The sequence below is a fragment of the Numida meleagris genome, chromosome 5 (assembly GCF_002078875.1).
Source record: "Numida meleagris isolate 19003 breed g44 Domestic line chromosome 5, NumMel1.0, whole genome shotgun sequence".
Taxonomy (NCBI): Eukaryota; Metazoa; Chordata; class Aves; order Galliformes; family Numididae; genus Numida; species Numida meleagris.
In genome coordinates this window covers 62,653,607-62,669,235 of record NC_034413.1, presented here as the reverse complement: position 1 = coordinate 62,669,235, position 15,629 = coordinate 62,653,607, and the positions used below count along the sequence as shown (strand labels likewise).

General features: G+C 41.3%; 3 protein-coding genes across 5 annotated transcripts in view; 2 read left to right on the top strand and 1 right to left on the bottom strand.

Moving 5' to 3' along the window:
• Positions 1 to 3,314, top strand: part of ESYT3 (extended synaptotagmin 3) — a 47,707-nt gene extending 44,393 nt beyond the window's left edge. For both annotated transcript variants that reach the window (XM_021400853.1, XM_021400852.1), the window contains 3 exons: positions 832 to 937; positions 1,522 to 1,571; positions 2,455 to 3,314. In XM_021400853.1, the coding sequence (XP_021256528.1) occupies positions 832 to 937; positions 1,522 to 1,571; positions 2,455 to 2,491 (193 nt within the window). In that variant the 3' untranslated portion in view covers positions 2,492 to 3,314. The remainder of the gene's footprint in view (positions 1 to 831; positions 938 to 1,521; positions 1,572 to 2,454) is intronic.
• Positions 3,855 to 14,083, bottom strand: CEP70 (centrosomal protein 70). Its single transcript, XM_021400862.1, has 15 exons — positions 13,770 to 14,083; positions 13,495 to 13,618; positions 13,004 to 13,184; positions 12,541 to 12,710; positions 11,400 to 11,459; positions 10,624 to 10,723; positions 10,164 to 10,252; positions 9,517 to 9,591; positions 8,697 to 8,796; positions 7,888 to 8,058; positions 7,558 to 7,704; positions 6,915 to 7,083; positions 5,515 to 5,629; positions 4,492 to 4,571; positions 3,855 to 4,064 (listed from the first exon to the last, which is right to left on the bottom strand). The coding sequence occupies exons 1-15, from the start codon at positions 13,912 to 13,914 to the stop codon at positions 4,003 to 4,005; spliced, it is 1,788 nt and encodes a 595-aa protein (XP_021256537.1). The 5' UTR covers positions 13,915 to 14,083; the 3' UTR covers positions 3,855 to 4,002.
• The window catches only part of FAIM (Fas apoptotic inhibitory molecule), a 6,721-nt gene continuing 5,062 nt past the window's right edge, over positions 13,971 to 15,629 (top strand). Inside the window, exons 1-2 of one of the 2 annotated variants that reach the window (XM_021400864.1) lie at positions 14,145 to 14,236; positions 14,540 to 14,710. Coding sequence is in view for 1 of the 2 variants with exons in the window: in XM_021400863.1 (XP_021256538.1) it covers positions 14,007 to 14,236 (230 nt within the window). In the remaining variant the exon portion in view is untranslated. Of the gene's footprint in view, positions 14,237 to 14,539; positions 14,711 to 15,629 lie in introns of both variants that reach the window. The other variant, XM_021400863.1, reaches the window with a different exon arrangement.

The following is a 15,629-nucleotide window of genomic DNA, read 5'->3' as shown; positions in this document are numbered from 1 at the left end:
ACTCCACAGACTCAGTGCCAGCGCTGCTGCTGGGAGCAGCATCTTTCTCCTCATCCCCAGTATTGGCACGTCCTGTGCATCCTCAATTAAGTGTAATAGGTTGAGCAATACTTAGCTCCAAAACACATTACCTGTTTTACAACTCTGACGTGAGGAAGAACTATTCAGGTGGGCAGAACCCGAACGATTTAGCACGGACGGAGTTGACGTGACATTTGATGATGTGTGCCAGAGCCATGAGTCAGAGCCATTAAGAATTTAATTGCTACGGGTTTATTTCTTTGTCTTCTCTTAATGTGGTATAAGCCTACTTTGTAAACTTGGGGGGTTGGCTCAGCTATTTCCTCTGAGTAATAAAAGTTGCATGGAAAACATGCTGATCTTCCATGAAGGTGAAAAATGGTTGTTAAACAGCATTTCATCACGGATGCAGGCTTTCCTTCATCCCCCTGGCGCAGTGAACAGTCTGACCAACAGACTGTCAGGGAAGAATCTGGCTTGGAAGAAATTTCTTACAATGTTAATAAAACCTAAATAATTGCCTTTTCTGTTCCATGGAGGGTTGGTTGTGTTCACATGTGGATTGTAGTCAGCCTTCCAAATTCTGTTCAGCGTGCTGCGGTTGGGCATCAATGTTCTCAAGGTTTATAATGGACAGCAAAACCTTCTCAAACTTTGGGTGTGATTGATTGATTGTAAAGGTCATTGTATGACCCATGTATTGTATGAAGCTATGTTCCTTCTCTGTTAAAACTGCTGTATTTTGGCCACCGATACCTACAGGATTTTAGTTTTTGGCTTAACTCACTCCTTTCAAAACTTTACTTTCAGGTTTGAATTTTTTGAATCTTTGGAAGAAGTCAAGAGAAGGACCCTAGATGTTGCAGTGAAAAACAGCAGGCCGTTCATTTCACAGGAAAAAAAGGAGCTGGGCAAAGTAAGTTTAATCAAGTTATGCTACTGGTTTGATAGAGTTGCAGGGTTTGAGAGATTCCTGTAATCCTGAACTGCAATTCCGAGAGCTAAATCTGAATAATAGAACTAGCAACCTGGAAACAGCTTTTGTCTGAAATTCGGCTTTATCCCCTTGGAAGCTCACGTGGGCTCATGTGATTGATAGGCGATGCTGCTTCATTTCCAAGGAGCTCTCCTGAAATAGAAATGTGTTTCTTGGGATCTCCAGCTTGCTGTTTGGAGATAGCTCCAATAGTGCAAGTCTGGAGCGGAGAGAAATGTCATTAAAACCTAGAATTTGCCAACGGTACATGAATTTTTCTGTGACTAGTAAACACCGATCCTTTGTTCAGTGATAAATAAATTTCCAAGCAGCGCTGTTAACAAACTGAGCTTTAGTTTTGATGCTGTCTAATGCCTGTGTCCTGAGAATGCATGAGTCTTGCCTCCCTTGAGCCTCAGCTGTAGCCCTAGAGCTTGAAAGTTGATGTTGGAAGAGTGCAAGTTCAGCTCATCTACTTGTACATAATTTATATAAATAAATTAATTAAAAATGTTTTTTTAAAGGTGCGGATTGACTTGTCACAGGAGGACTTAATCAAGGGCTTTACACAGTGGTAAGTTTGTTTCATCTTTCAAACTCCTGCGAAGGGTGGTGCTGAGAGTTTGTATGACTGTCGTTGGGGTGATGGTAGAAAGGCTGTATCTTTTGGTAAACAACAATAACATTCTACCTGCAAGCGCAGGACTAACGTGAATTAATCTGGTAGTTTTATCTATGCTTTATGGTAATCTGGTTAATGGCGTGATACCTACCCTGTGGAACGGTTTTAATAAGAGGCCTCTTTGTCAATTATTCTGTCTTCAGCATGTTTTAAATTACATAAAAGCCACTGGCTTACATAAATAAAGAATTATGTTTATTAAAGTAAATTTGCAACAAATAACTTGGATAAAGATCTTAACTAAATTAATACTCCGATCAGCAATATATATGTATGATAAAAAAAGTTAATTACAAAGCATTTTTAGAAGCTATTTTAATAAGCCACTCACAGTTCTGCTTGTATGTTCATTGTGGTTCAGACGTCAACCTTAAGTATTGGTCTGAGGCAAAGATTAAGAGCTACTGATTTCTTTTCCTTCTCAGTCTCAGGTTAATGGCAGTCATTCTTCCTTCATCCTTCAGTGAAGGAGGCAGAGGAATGCAGTGAGTGTAGTCCAGTAGCTTCCCAGTAGTGCGGTCAGCAGTGTAGGAAAACCAAGTTCCCCATGCCCAGCTCCTGTGTGTCTCATAGAAGCATATAGCAATTACGGCAGTAGGAGAAAAATGACTCATCCAAAGTTCCTGGTAAAGGGCTGAAGTTCGAGGCCATCTCTGAAGCCTCCTTTGCCATCCTGCCTACGAAGCACAAGCAATAAAGCAGCCCAGGTTCTCTGTTGTGACAGTGTAAACTCTTTAAAGAAAGTCTCACAGTGCTTCCTGTATCTGTCTTGCAGGTACGAGCTGACAAGAAGCAGACGCAAGAAAAACTGATTTCTTCTCATGTACATAAGTTATTAATTTTTTAACTTTATATTGGCTGTATATATCTCTTTTGTAATTGAAGTGTTTTGAAACATTCACTGCAAACTTGAAGCCATCTGCTGCTCAGGACACGTACGCTGAATGATCCTACTGACATCAGTTCTCAGCGAAGTAAAACAGAAAGGAAACAAAACAAACTGTGGGAATAATTTCTCTCTAAATAACAAATCATTTATTCTTGATGTGTCTGGTGTATCTCCTCCCCGAGAACCCATACACATGAACACTCTCTTAAGGAAGTGTCATACCTGGAGATATTTTTAGATTGCCACCTATGTGTGATTACTCTGTTCTCAGTTTCATTTCCCTAAGAGCCTATTCGTGTTGTTTTAACGATATCTGAAAGCATTACGCTTCTAAAAGAATCAGTTTTTAAGCTGCATCTTTCATCTGTAAGGCTACAGAACCCATTCAAATAAACTGTAAGGCTAATAGCAGTTCTTGAGAAACAAAGAAATGGATATTGTGCTTCTGAAAAGCACCTTAGCAGATTGTGGCTGCAGGTCTGCATATGATGAGCTTCCAAAAGCAGGGAGATTAGTTTACCAGGATGTCATTAAGGTTTCAGTTTGTAATGCCTTAACATGTTTTGTTCTTTGTTACAACATTTCAGCATCTCATAAGCCTTGATAGTAAATCATTCTGCCTGAGGAACAGCAGAGTTTTGGAAACTAAGCTTTATTAATATTGGAGCGCAATATACCAAAATATTTTTGGAAGCTTGGTGTACTTGTTTGTTTACAATAAACTTTGACATGTCTTGCTTAAGGAACTTTATCTATGCCCTTCTAAAAGCGATGGTAGAATATGAGCGTGGAAATTCAAATCCCTTCTAGGCAAAAAACAATAAACCGCTGCCTGAAGAAGGCTTAAGATATCTGCAGCCTAGATCACATTAACCCAGTCTATTTCAAGCCATAACCAGAAAAAAATACTCACTGTGCAACAGTTTGCAGCACAAAGCAGGAAGCATGAAATCATGTAGCGCTTGAAAAGAGGACGGTCCCTAACTCAAATCCCAAACCTAGCTGAAGATGCAAACAGCATTTTAACATAGGCTCTGAAGAGAACCAAAGTAATGATGAAAGTATTACATCTATGAGGCAAGTTTGAGCAACGTTATCTCATACCTGCTGACGAGCTACATTCAAAAAGGTGAGTGGTTTTGTGGTTTTTTTGGCTTTGTGCTGGCTTCAGTTTCTTAGTTCGATACAGTATGTATTGGTCCTCTCTCCAGGACAGAACAGACAAGTTCCTTGTGGTTATTTTTCTTGTTTCATGGTCGGTGTAAGAATTCAGAGAAACTAAAGAATGCAGTGGCAAAGCCAAACTTTTATTTACATCAGAAAGCCTGAAACTGTTCAGACTTAGATAACAGAGATTGGAGGTAGCTGTAATGGCATGTGAATCAACAGGCCACTTCACAGGTTAAGTCTTCCCAGGATAGACCAGACTAACTCTCAGCTTGCTACCCATTTCAGCTTTTGTACAGTAGGTAAAATTTCATCCAGGTTATTGATCTCTGAAACAGAAAGAAAAGCCCAATTGTACGAGATGTACATAAAACACCTTTAAGTTCAACCAAAATTCTAGCTTAAATGCTAGAAATACAGCCAGTGAGCAAAAAAAACAAAAACAAAAACAAAAAAAAAACCAACTACTGCAGAGAATAAACTCCTCAAGCCTTCTAATCCTCTTGGGGAAAAAAAAAGTCATTTTAGCTTATACATTTTATGGTTGAATGTAATTGACCCTATTTTCAATGAAAACCTACTTATTTCAGTCACTTTCTTAGAAGAGGAGAGCGGGGCAATTGTTAGCACCTTTTCTCACACTTTCTTTGTGGTTTTTTTTGCACACCAGGAGTAAACAAAATGTGTTAGCTATTTAAAGTCTTGGGAGGAAACTTTGTCATGAAGGTAATTACAGCTGTGGCAAACGTTACTCACCTAGAAGACAGAGCAAATCTTGAATGAGAGCTTGAAACGGTGGAAAGAAGCATTCATGTTCTTCTAGCTTATTGATGATACTGAAATTTGTAAGTAAGACCATTGTATCAAAGATGTAAGGACATATTAAGTTCATTTCCTTGGCTGTCTTACCAGACAGTGTCGCTGCTTTCTGGAAATACTGTTACTTAGTTATATACAAATGCACCTACACCAAAAATGCATTCTCACATTCTGAAACCTGCAGCTAACAACTGTTAAAAGTCCAAAGATTATCTCTGATTTCATTATTTCTGCCCGATACACATCCTTCCTTTCCTCCTTACATAGTGTCATGTAATTTTTGGACTATATATGCTAAATATATCAGCCACCCCAGGCAGTATAACTGCTACAGAGGAGGATTCAAGAATATTATAAGCTGCTTGTCTATAGTTAAAACTGTAAGGAGCACAGAAAGGTTGATGGTGTCAGTGTTGTTAACTTTGCTGTTATAAATTTACAGCTGCAGTTAATCTCTGTACATTTGTACAGTGCATTCTGAATACAAGCTCTTATAGCTTGCTACCACCTCTATGTTCTCATCTGCTGATGACAGCAACAAGATTTGTCCAGCTCCCCAAATATTTCTAGAAAGCTTGAAGTCTACATTCTCTCAGCAACAAATACATTTCAATATTACAGCTGCAACCTTGAAGGAGTTTCACATCCCCACCAACATGCAGCAGTTGCTATATCTCCTTATGAAACATAAGCTTAAGAGGCTTATTTGATCACTGCATTCATGCAGATCAACAAGGTGGTGGTAAGGGAACCTTATTTTTTTTTCTATTTACCAGCAATAGCCTTTTGAAAGTATTCAAGATTTGTTCCATAAAGGATAGCAGTAAATCCTTTACTGTCACAGCTAGCTGACTGTGCAGCAAATGATTCAAGTCCCTTTCAGTATCAATCTTAGGCAGCTCTCTCGATTCCTAAGTTTTATGCTTGCAGAATTGTTGCCAGTGGAACAGTTCTAAATACCTGCGGATGTCTCGGGTCCCCAGAAACCGCTGTAGTTGTTCAGTCACATTCTCATTAATTATGTCACACAGTTTCCCAACAGTATTCACCACCACAGTGGGTGGAACTGAACTATCTGGAAAACAAAGAGTTCGTGTTTCTGGTAAGAGTAAGAACAGGAAAAGACGACATAGTTCAATTCTTACAAGTGTCCAGATTCTATTCAACTTTCACGTATCTAGGCATACACATTTCATCATTCACAGAAAACAAAATGCCTATGTTGAGAAATACACTGATAGTACTGGGAGGAGGGACTCTCTTGTTAATCCTTCAGTAGCAAAAAACTTGTCAGAGCTAGGTATTTTCTTAACTGAAATGGTACTTCAGTCTATCCTACGCTGTAAAGGGAAAGCAGCCAACTGCCATTGCATACAGAGGTTATTCATTGGGTTCCTGTAGCACAACAGAAGTACACCACAGAGGGAACCTGCTCACTGATATTTTGTTGACAGCAAGAACTTGGTGGTTTGTTTGTTTTAACCTGCTTTGGCTACTGTGATGAAAGTTAAAATGGTAGCAGGCTCTTTGTCCTTTCCTCACTCAGTTTTAGAGGAACTGTTTGTGGAGAAGGTATCTGCTGAACTCCATTGCTTTGTAATTACTAGGGAGACAAGAAGTTTCCTCATTTCCTGTTGGTGGTGGCAGGCAGGACGTCTTCCCTCTTTGAATGAGGCTTCAAAGGCTCAAAGGTTCAGGAGCCCTGCCCTCTGGCTGTACACCCTGCAGCACAGCCAAGCCTCTAAACCCATGAGCTCAGGGAAGATTAGCAGCTGCTGTTCTTCAGAAGTGCAAAACCAGAAGAGAATGAATGGGCACTTGGAGGTAACTACACAGGCCTCTGACTACTGGTGGCACTTAGTTCTTGACATTCAATACTTAAAAAACAAGCAAACCTTTAGGATTGTAAGAGGGAAGTTCTTAAGGACTGGACATACTTACCCTTGAATGAGTTACTGAGGAGAAATCTAGAGCAAAGTTTATCTGTTATTCCAAAACAATTTAAAACAAACAAACAAAAAACCTTATGTTTCAAGTAGAGCGTGAAAGTTGATTAAGGAGAATTAGTAAGTCAGTGCTCATAAAACAAAGCTTTATGTGGAAGCAGGGGGGAAAAAGATACTTCATCTGTTCCTCCTTTCTCCTGCCTCCCTCTTGTTCCTCAGCAACTGCTAAAGGCCTAAAGTAACAGATTTTTGCTTACTCCCAATTGACAGTCTATTTTTATCCTCCCAGTGAAGAATATACCTACTTTATTCATTACTCAGCAGCTCAACATACTTTCCATGAAGAGCTGGGCTTTCACTTTTCTTTTTTTCTTTGGAAATAGCCTGACCAAGTGCTAGGTGACGAGCCTTTACCTAGTTCCAGGAGCTCGTGGAGATTTCTCATAGCATTGGTCAGCTCCCCAAGTTTTGTGTAAACCTCGTTCATTCGTGGGTAAACGCCGTTCAGAGAATTCACGTCGAACAGCTTCTGGAAGTGAGAGACTATTGCAAACAGTGTCGATAAGGATGGTGTCTGGCTGTTCTGCAGAAAGCAGAAAGGGTAACTTTTTAAAGTTGTTGATTAGCAAAGCAAGGATTCTTTTAAACCGTGAAGTACTCTTAAAACTAGTGTACGAAGAAAAACAGGTGTAACTTCCCTTATTAAATCAAGGCATTTCAAATATTCTTAAATCTAAAGAGATATATCCAGCGAACCAAAAAATACTCTTATGAAAACAAATATTCTTTAGGAAGCTTTGTGTTCTGTTGTTTATTAAGTCTGTTTATGTATTCTCAATGCTGACTGAGAAACAGACAGAACAGGATAATGCCTGACACTACGGGGCAATGCAAATTCATGGTTGGTCAAATGACCTTGATTAAAGCAGTCTTTCCCAGGGTGAATTTATCCATTATGTGAAAGTAGTCTTTGAGTATTGGACCTCTTCACACAGCTATTTCTTAAACCCCACAAGGCTCTGAAACGCAGAAGTCTAATCAACATGTGAAGAATTACCTTTTCCTTGTTTTCTGTTTCTTCCAAAACTGTATCTACTATGAACTGAAGGTCTTGAACTCGTAGGGATTCTTTGTTATCTTGTGGATCTGTAATGTGCCAGGGCACCAATTCCAGAGACAGTTTTCTCAATGACCTGTGTAAATCCTTTTAAAACAGAGGGGACATGACTTATTGTAGTAACTGCTTGAATATTCTGCTGTCCATTTAACACCATCAGACAGCAACACAAACTAAACCACAAAAACACCCCACGATGGATAAAGAAGCACTGTGAGGTTTTTAACAGATTAAAGGAAGAATATAAAGCTAAGCATGAGAGTGCGTTACCTTTAGGGCCACAAGCTGATCTGCCCACATTTCTATAGTGAGTGGGAGGTGCTCAAATCCACATTCCTGTCCGTTCTCCTTAATACAATTCTGCACTGGCCCTTTACTGCGCCTATATATTAATGGAGGAGCTCTTGGGCTTCGTATAATAGCATCAATATCGGACAACACCTTCAATAACAGATAGAAAAGAAAGTTATTGCTCAAACTAAACATTTTATTATAAACCCCCTCACCGCCAGTCACGATCATCTAAATCATAAACATCTCCAGTAAGTTACCATCAATGACTTTTATAGATGCACTCAATATGTCATAGATTCAAAGATTTAAAAATCTACTGAGTAGAAGAGAAGTAAAAGTAATGCAAGCAGGCTTCCCATTGAGGGAATATTTTATCCCCTCACAACATTGTTACTTCCACAGTTTATATTTTGCTAAGCTTGACTATATTTGCTCCTTCTTTACTCAAGTTAAAAATAAAAAGCTACTATCTCCTCAGTAGTTTTTAAAACTGTAACAGAAAGGTATGCTTTGCACAGGACCCTGATCTTTGTCCCCTATCCTGACAAGAATTTGGGCTAAATCATTGATTGGAGGCTTGCCAAGCTAGTCTCTGCTTTCTTATAACTTCAGGTAGTTTACACTAAGGTAGCCTACGTCAGCTGCCATAGCCAGAACGTTACACATTATGTCCAAGGCCTTACTCTTGGATTCAAAAGAGCATGCTTCAGTTTACACAATTAAACAAAACTCATATTTCATTATGAAAGTGCTAGATGCACGCTGTGCCAATGAAGTTGGTGTACCTGGAAGTATTGCTGGCAAACTGTGTGCAGCTGATCTCCTGCAGTACTCTCAGGTTCTTTCTTTTCTTCTGTTCCTTCTTTGGTACTGCTCCCTGAAGACCTGCATGCCAAATACATACGGTAGGTCAGCAGTAGGCCAAATACATATGGTAGGATGGCTTTCAGTCTGAAGCTACTCAATTGTAACGACGGCATGAGAGAAAAGACCATTTAAATGGCCACAATGTAAAATGAAGAACTGAACGTTTTTAAAGCAATGTTTTTTTCAGATAATGTACTGTGCTAAATGTACGTAGTAGTCAGTACACACGTACGCAAATAGTTAAGTGAAATCACAGATTGACATTTTGTCAATACTAGATCTGTTATCTTTAAAGTATTTTCTAAGGAATGATCCAGGGGAAAAAGTAAATCTCTAAGGATAATGTGGATATAACCTCAGGTATCTTTAGCAGTTTGCCAACTCTCATAAAACTCTCAATCCGCAATGCAACTAGTAACTTGCTTTATAGTTCACGGGAGCAGACAATGCAGTTTGGTCCTGCCCATACTGCCTCTGGTAGCACTCTAATCCCAAATGACAAAATGAAACTACAGAGACAGTGCTGTGCATCTATTTGAACACCACGCCACGACTTCAGAGATTCACAGGCTGTCTTTGGAGATGCAGAAGCATTTGCTGCCCACGAACCAGGCTCTAAAGGACAGTGGTGATGAGGTACGTGCTTTGTAAGCTGCTATCTATATGACTGGTTGCAGAGCACTTTTGCCTTTATATAGTTCAGAGGATTCATGAAAGTTACTGAAGAAAAATAGTTACTGGACAGTCTTCTTTAGGGTTTTCTCTAGTTTCTTCACTTGCTGCTTGTAAAGTTTTAATTCCTGTGCAGTTGGTCTGTTGGAAAGAAAACACACCATATTATCTATCTTGCACTGAAAGACAACTATAAAATTCAGCCAAGTGAAAAAGTACGAAAGCTTTGCTAGTGCCATTGCTTCATTCTGGAAATGAAATTCTACAACATTTCTTTGTGGCAATAACTGTAATACAGATACAGCACAGCAGCAAAAACCATTTTGCTGGCTCAGGCTTTCTTACTAAAACCATCCGCTTCTCTACCCTGCCCAGCAGGTTTTAAGTGGAAATCAGGCTTGGCAGTAATGCCACCAGTGGGAAGAACAATTCTGCCCACATGCATTTTTACTGCTTTTGCTGAATAAAGTGCAAATATCAATCAGTCCAACATGATGCACTGTACAGTAATAGCTGTTATTATTAGCAGTGTAGGGAGGGAAAGTTGATTGTTGCTGCCCTATGAAAATAATAATTATTTTAAGAATTAATTTTAAAGGCAGATTTCACACTACACTTTTACAGTTGCTAGGCTTTCGGTTTCCTTCTCTGTAAAGCAAAGCAAAGCCAAGCCTACTGACATGCTTTTAAAAACAATGTTTATCCTTTCTCACCTTGTTTCCAAATCTTTCTTGAGATTTGTATTTTCAAGCAAAAGCTGTTCATTCCTGGCTTTTGTTTCAACAAGCTGATTCTGAAAAGACTGCAATGAACACTGTGTTATTTCTTTTATTTTGTTCATTCCATAATCAACAAGCTTGAACACCTTCAAGCATGTTAGGTGTTAAGAGACATTCCCATTTGCTTTATACAGTAAGACAGCATAGGTGAGGAAACAGACCTCTTTAAGATCAAGAGCCTGCTGTGCTAGTCCACAGGTAGAGAAGCAGAGAACTCACAACTCATTACTGAATCTTTGCATAAAGAGATGGAGACAGTGAATGCTGCCCAGAGAGTGAAGAGAATGAAGAGAAGAACAAGCAGACAGAAACGAAACACGTATGCGTTTTTGTGTGGCTCTTCAGGGGTTACCATTTAGTGATCTGCATGGACTTATTCTGAGCAGTTCCATACCGTGAGCAGCGCTCTGTAATTAGGAGTAGCATCTAGATTTAAGAATTTTTCTTCGCTTTTTACTTCTCTCTGCGTATGATCTTCAGCTTTTTTATACTGCCTATTAGGAAAAATGAATTGTTTCAGCTTATTGCAATTCAGTTACCACGAAGATCTAAGGTTGTTTTGTTTGCAGGTACATGTGATAAAATTTCCATAAATTGAACAATGATCAGAATAGAAACTCTGCCACTGCTCTTCTCTGTTATTGTGCGAAGCTGTTTCAGAGTACATTTATTCCTCAAGAGAAATTACAGTACAAGTAAGCCCAATTTCAGCTTTCAAGATAATAATCTCAAATTATGGGAATGTCTCTCAGGTATCTGCTTGTCGCTCTGTATCATGTAAGCAACATGATGGAGCTGAGAAGCTGGTATTCCTTTCTTTTATTTCCTTCTTTCTTTTCAGGATATCGGTGAATTAAGCATAGCTAATGCAGTAGTGCTGCTTATAAACCACTGCAAAAGGGAAAGTGGAAAAACAAACCAAGGATTATAGCTCAAGCATCTAAATACACTGCCCTCCTAGCTGCACTGGCCTGACTGAGCAGCTGCTCAGTCTGAGACTGAGAGTTATTCCCAGGATTCATCCAAACTTCCAAGACCATTACAGTCTTTGGTTGTTTCTTACATTTTAGTGACATCTGGAAAACAGAACATTGGCCATTCCAAGTTTTAAGAATGGCAAGGAAAGAAACCTTTGACCAGTAGGACCATGAGGCATTAGATGAGACTCACCTTAGCTCCTTTTTCATTTGATTAATTTGAGATTCGTAATAATCAATTAGACAAAGAAACCTGAAAAAGGAAAAATGGTATTTTGAATTTAAGATATTGTGACAGACCTATTGGAACAGGACAGCTTGAACAGCTGCACTGCATTTCAGAAGTGACTGCATCAAAGAGTAGGCTCTCTCTCGTATCACAGTCACAGTTGTCCAAAAAAGAAATGCAGAGACATTAACTGTGTATTCAATTGAGAGTGGCAAAATGACTCAAGAGGAGACAAAAGCTAAATCCTTCTGGCAGCCCCCTCATCTTGTGGCTATGTTCACCCAGCAAGCTTAACAAGCTGGCACAGCCTTGAGCTGTAGGGGGTGATACAGGAGCACAGGTCACACACACCCTAAGGAGTTCCATTTCCAGAGAAACTACAATTGCTTTCTAAGGAAGTGGCTGCAAGAAAATAAAGCCATAGAAAAACCATACAGCTGAGAAACTGCATTTCCTTTTGAGCCACTCTGAGATTTCTGTTTTGAATATACAGGTGAGAAATGCCAGAGAACCAATCTCGGTGATCCTTGTTTAGTGAGGGCACAAGAAACAGAGGCACACACACCATCCCTCTGAAATTCCTCCTAGATAAACATTTCTAGGCAGACATGGACAGACCAGGCCACACGAACACAATGAGGCGACAACCACTTGGGGCTGAGAAGTTGTCAGATCTCTGACTATAGAAGGAAAGATGGAGATTTTATTGCAGGAGACATAGGCTTAGAATACTTTCAGAATTGCACAAAGTGTCTGTAAAGTATGCCTGCATTTAGCAATTGCAAAAACTGCTTTCCCAAACTGACTTTTTTGTTGTTGTTGCTTTTTGCTTCATTATTTAAATTGACATTTTAAAATGTTACAAGTCCCAGAACAAATGACTGTAGTAGATGATGCTGTTTCCAAAATGGATCATTCTGCTCTCTTTGCTGACACCTAGCGGATACAGAGGCTGAGAACTTTTACCTTCTGCCATGCATTTATTCAGCTCGCACTCCTAAGATCTCCAACTTTTTTTCCATGCAAATATCAAGAACAGTTATTTTAAAATCCTTTTCTTCATTTAATGTTACGAGTCATTCACCAAAATAACAAAACTTCTTACTGCTGATCTAGAAGGGACTTCGGAGCTCTTTTGCAAAACCGGCAGAACATTTTGGTTTGAGTGGCAACACGCTGCTGCTCCTCCGTCCCAGCTTTGCGCAGCTCCCTCTGCAAACGGGCAATAATCTCCTCCTGTTCTTGCAGCTTTTCCTGCTGCTGTTGGTATTTTGCCTGTGAAGAGATAAAGGGAACATTCTGAAATTATTCTAACTCACAAGCTGGAGATGGCACTCCGCCTGCCCACACAGGCATTTGGTCCCAAGGAAGCTTAGCTGAAAAGGTAGTGGAAGAAGGGTTCATATATTTTTCCAATTTGTTATTAGAAAATTATTCATGAAATGTAAAATCTTAGCTAAAAATAGTGTACTGTCTTTGACACGACACTCATGTTTATTTTGACCAAGGTGGCTATTTCTAGAGCTTTCAAAAGAAGTCAAAAGTTCGAGTGCTGAGGACTGAGTTACCTGTGAAACCAGTTGATCTTTTTGAAGTTCTTTGACCTGATTCTGTTGCCAGCAAGCATTAGCTATTGTCTCATCTTCCAGCTGACGGATTTTTGATTTAATGTTTTCCACCACGTTTTCCAATTCATTAGCCCGTTTCTCTTGTCGAGATGCCCGACCTCGTTCCTGTCGTACCTCGTCTCTAAAAACATAAATCTTTGATTTAAATTAAACTCATTTCACTAAATACAGCGAAGGAAGCACAGGCCTGGCAACTGTTATTTGATGATGCCCAATAACAGCCTGCAGCAGCAGGCACAGGAAATATGCCGCTATGGGAAGCAGCAGCAGATGAAGTTAAGACAACAGCTCAAGCAGATCTAGGCCAATATTGCTGCATATTGGATGCAAATCTCAGGGAAAAGTTCTTTGACCTTGGAGGTGATAGAAAATGGGTAGTGATGGTGCTTTTTGCTTTGCATTACCTGTAAGCTCCTTCCATGGCACCTTACCTAAGATTACGATTAGTCTCCATAAGCCCCTGCATCATCTTCTGTTGTCGGGCGGTGTCTTCCAATAATGTTTTTAATGCAAGTCTTATTCCCAGAGAAGACTGACTGTCTAAGGCAATCACATCTGGAAACACACAGCATAAACAAAGCCTGAACCGAAGGCTTCCAGCGCCTGAAGATCACATCTCCACCACTATTTGGAACTGACAGCTTCAGAAATGCCTCATGACTTCAGGTCTGCTCTCCAAGAACTCGCACCCCCAGCACTTCCTTACCTGGAGCGCTGCCGCTGCCCGGGGGGGCCGCGATGCTCAGGGGCTGCAGCCCATGGCGCACCAGCAGCTTGTTTAAGGTCTGCCATTCCGCTTCCTCCTGTTGCAGCTGGGAAGAGGCAGAAACCGGAGTGCTGAGGGTCGGCATGCCAACAGCACGCAGACCCTCCTGTGGTACCGATCGCTGTTAGAAGGGAAAACGGGTGCAGCGAGCCGGATTTGTCCTTTCCAAGGAGCCGAATGCAGCGCTGCGAGCCTCGAGTGTCACCACTGCGATATCCCCGCCACACCGAGCAGCGTCCGCCGGCGAAAAGGAAGAAAAGCGGCCGAACGGGCGTAGAGGGTGGGCTCCGCGCTCTGAGGGCGGGCTCCGGGGCGGTAACGGTCACCTACGGGAGGCGGGCGGCCGCCATCTTGAGGCGGAGGGGAGGAGCGCCCCGCGAGGCCGGAGCGGGACAGGCGGGCAGCGGGTAGGCGGGGGTGTGCGGGTTTGGGCGTCTTTGTGTGGGTGTGCGGGGTCGTGCAGGCAGCAGTAGCAGCTAGGGGAGGGCTGCGGGCGGGCGGGCAGCTGGCACGGCCTAGTGCAGAAATAAAAGCTGTGGCTGTAAGCTCTCTCTGTGCAGTGCGGTACGAGGTGAGCTCAGGCCCCCGAGTGGATGTTGGGGGCGGTTTGAGTGCTGGTGGGGGTGGGAGGGATTGGGCTTTGCGATGGGCAGCGTGCTGCAGGCTGCCCTGCTAACTGCATCCTCACGGCCTTCACATGTCGCTTGGAGACAATCCTTTCTCAGCTGACGAGCAGAAACGTGTAGAATTATCTCCAAAAGACGAGCAGTGCTGCAGTAGAGTACTGAAGCGTGCTTTGCTATAGAAGCGTGAATCAGGCTGAAGGTTTAATTCCAAACCGTGCATACCACTGTGCCGCAGGGGGACCCAGCGCTTATAGTGTGAGTGTATTTTTCGTTTAAAAGTGTAATTATCAAAAATCCACTTGTCTGTTGAGTCGTGCCTGTTGGTAGCATCGGGTCGGAGTTAAAGAAGCAGTTTTGGCATTGATGCTGAGCCCTGTGGAACGCAGGTGTATGGTTCCCCCACAGCTGAAGGGAGCTGCATGGTAACAGGACAGCTGAGTCCTGTCCTTCCTGCACAGGGCTCTTACACAAAGCAATTTGTGTAGGGAGAATGATAAACATGACAGAATGGAAAATAATATTTGTATTACAGCAAATAGATCCCTTTGTCCATGACTAAAACTATCCCTAATCTTACCTGGGGAAAACAAGGAAAAATGAGTTCTCAGCACTCCCTGCTGCTATCCTGCTTTTCTTCTTTTCTTGCTGCTGGTTGGATTAAAAGCCCTTTGGTTACTATGGCGTCCCGCGAGGAGGTTACCCTCAGTGAAGAGGAAGTAAGGTAAAACACCAGAGCTGCAGCACAGACGGCTTTTGGAAAGATATCCCCCACTGCAGTGGTCACTTATGGCTGTACCAAACATTAAATGTGTTCTAAAAGAAAGGATGTCTTTTCTAGTCTCCTTCCCTGTGCGTGTTTGTGTGTGCAGAGTTGCATTTTGTAGGTAATATTTCTGCTAGAATAACTTGTAACAGCTAAGCCGGTCATCCTAACTGCTTCTCAAGTTCAGAAGGCCAAAGCAGTTTCTCAGAGAGCAAATGAAATACTGCGTTTTAAAGCCTGCCAAAAAGTAACTGCAAGGAACATCTGAATTCTGAGTACAGTTTTTAACTATACTGCCACCTGAACTGGAAGCTCTAGAGGTTAGATGGGTTTGTATCTTTGTACGTGTTTGTCAGAGTGAGCCTGCTTACCTGCCTGTTTTTGTGATGTTTTGTCATATTTGAATGTTTT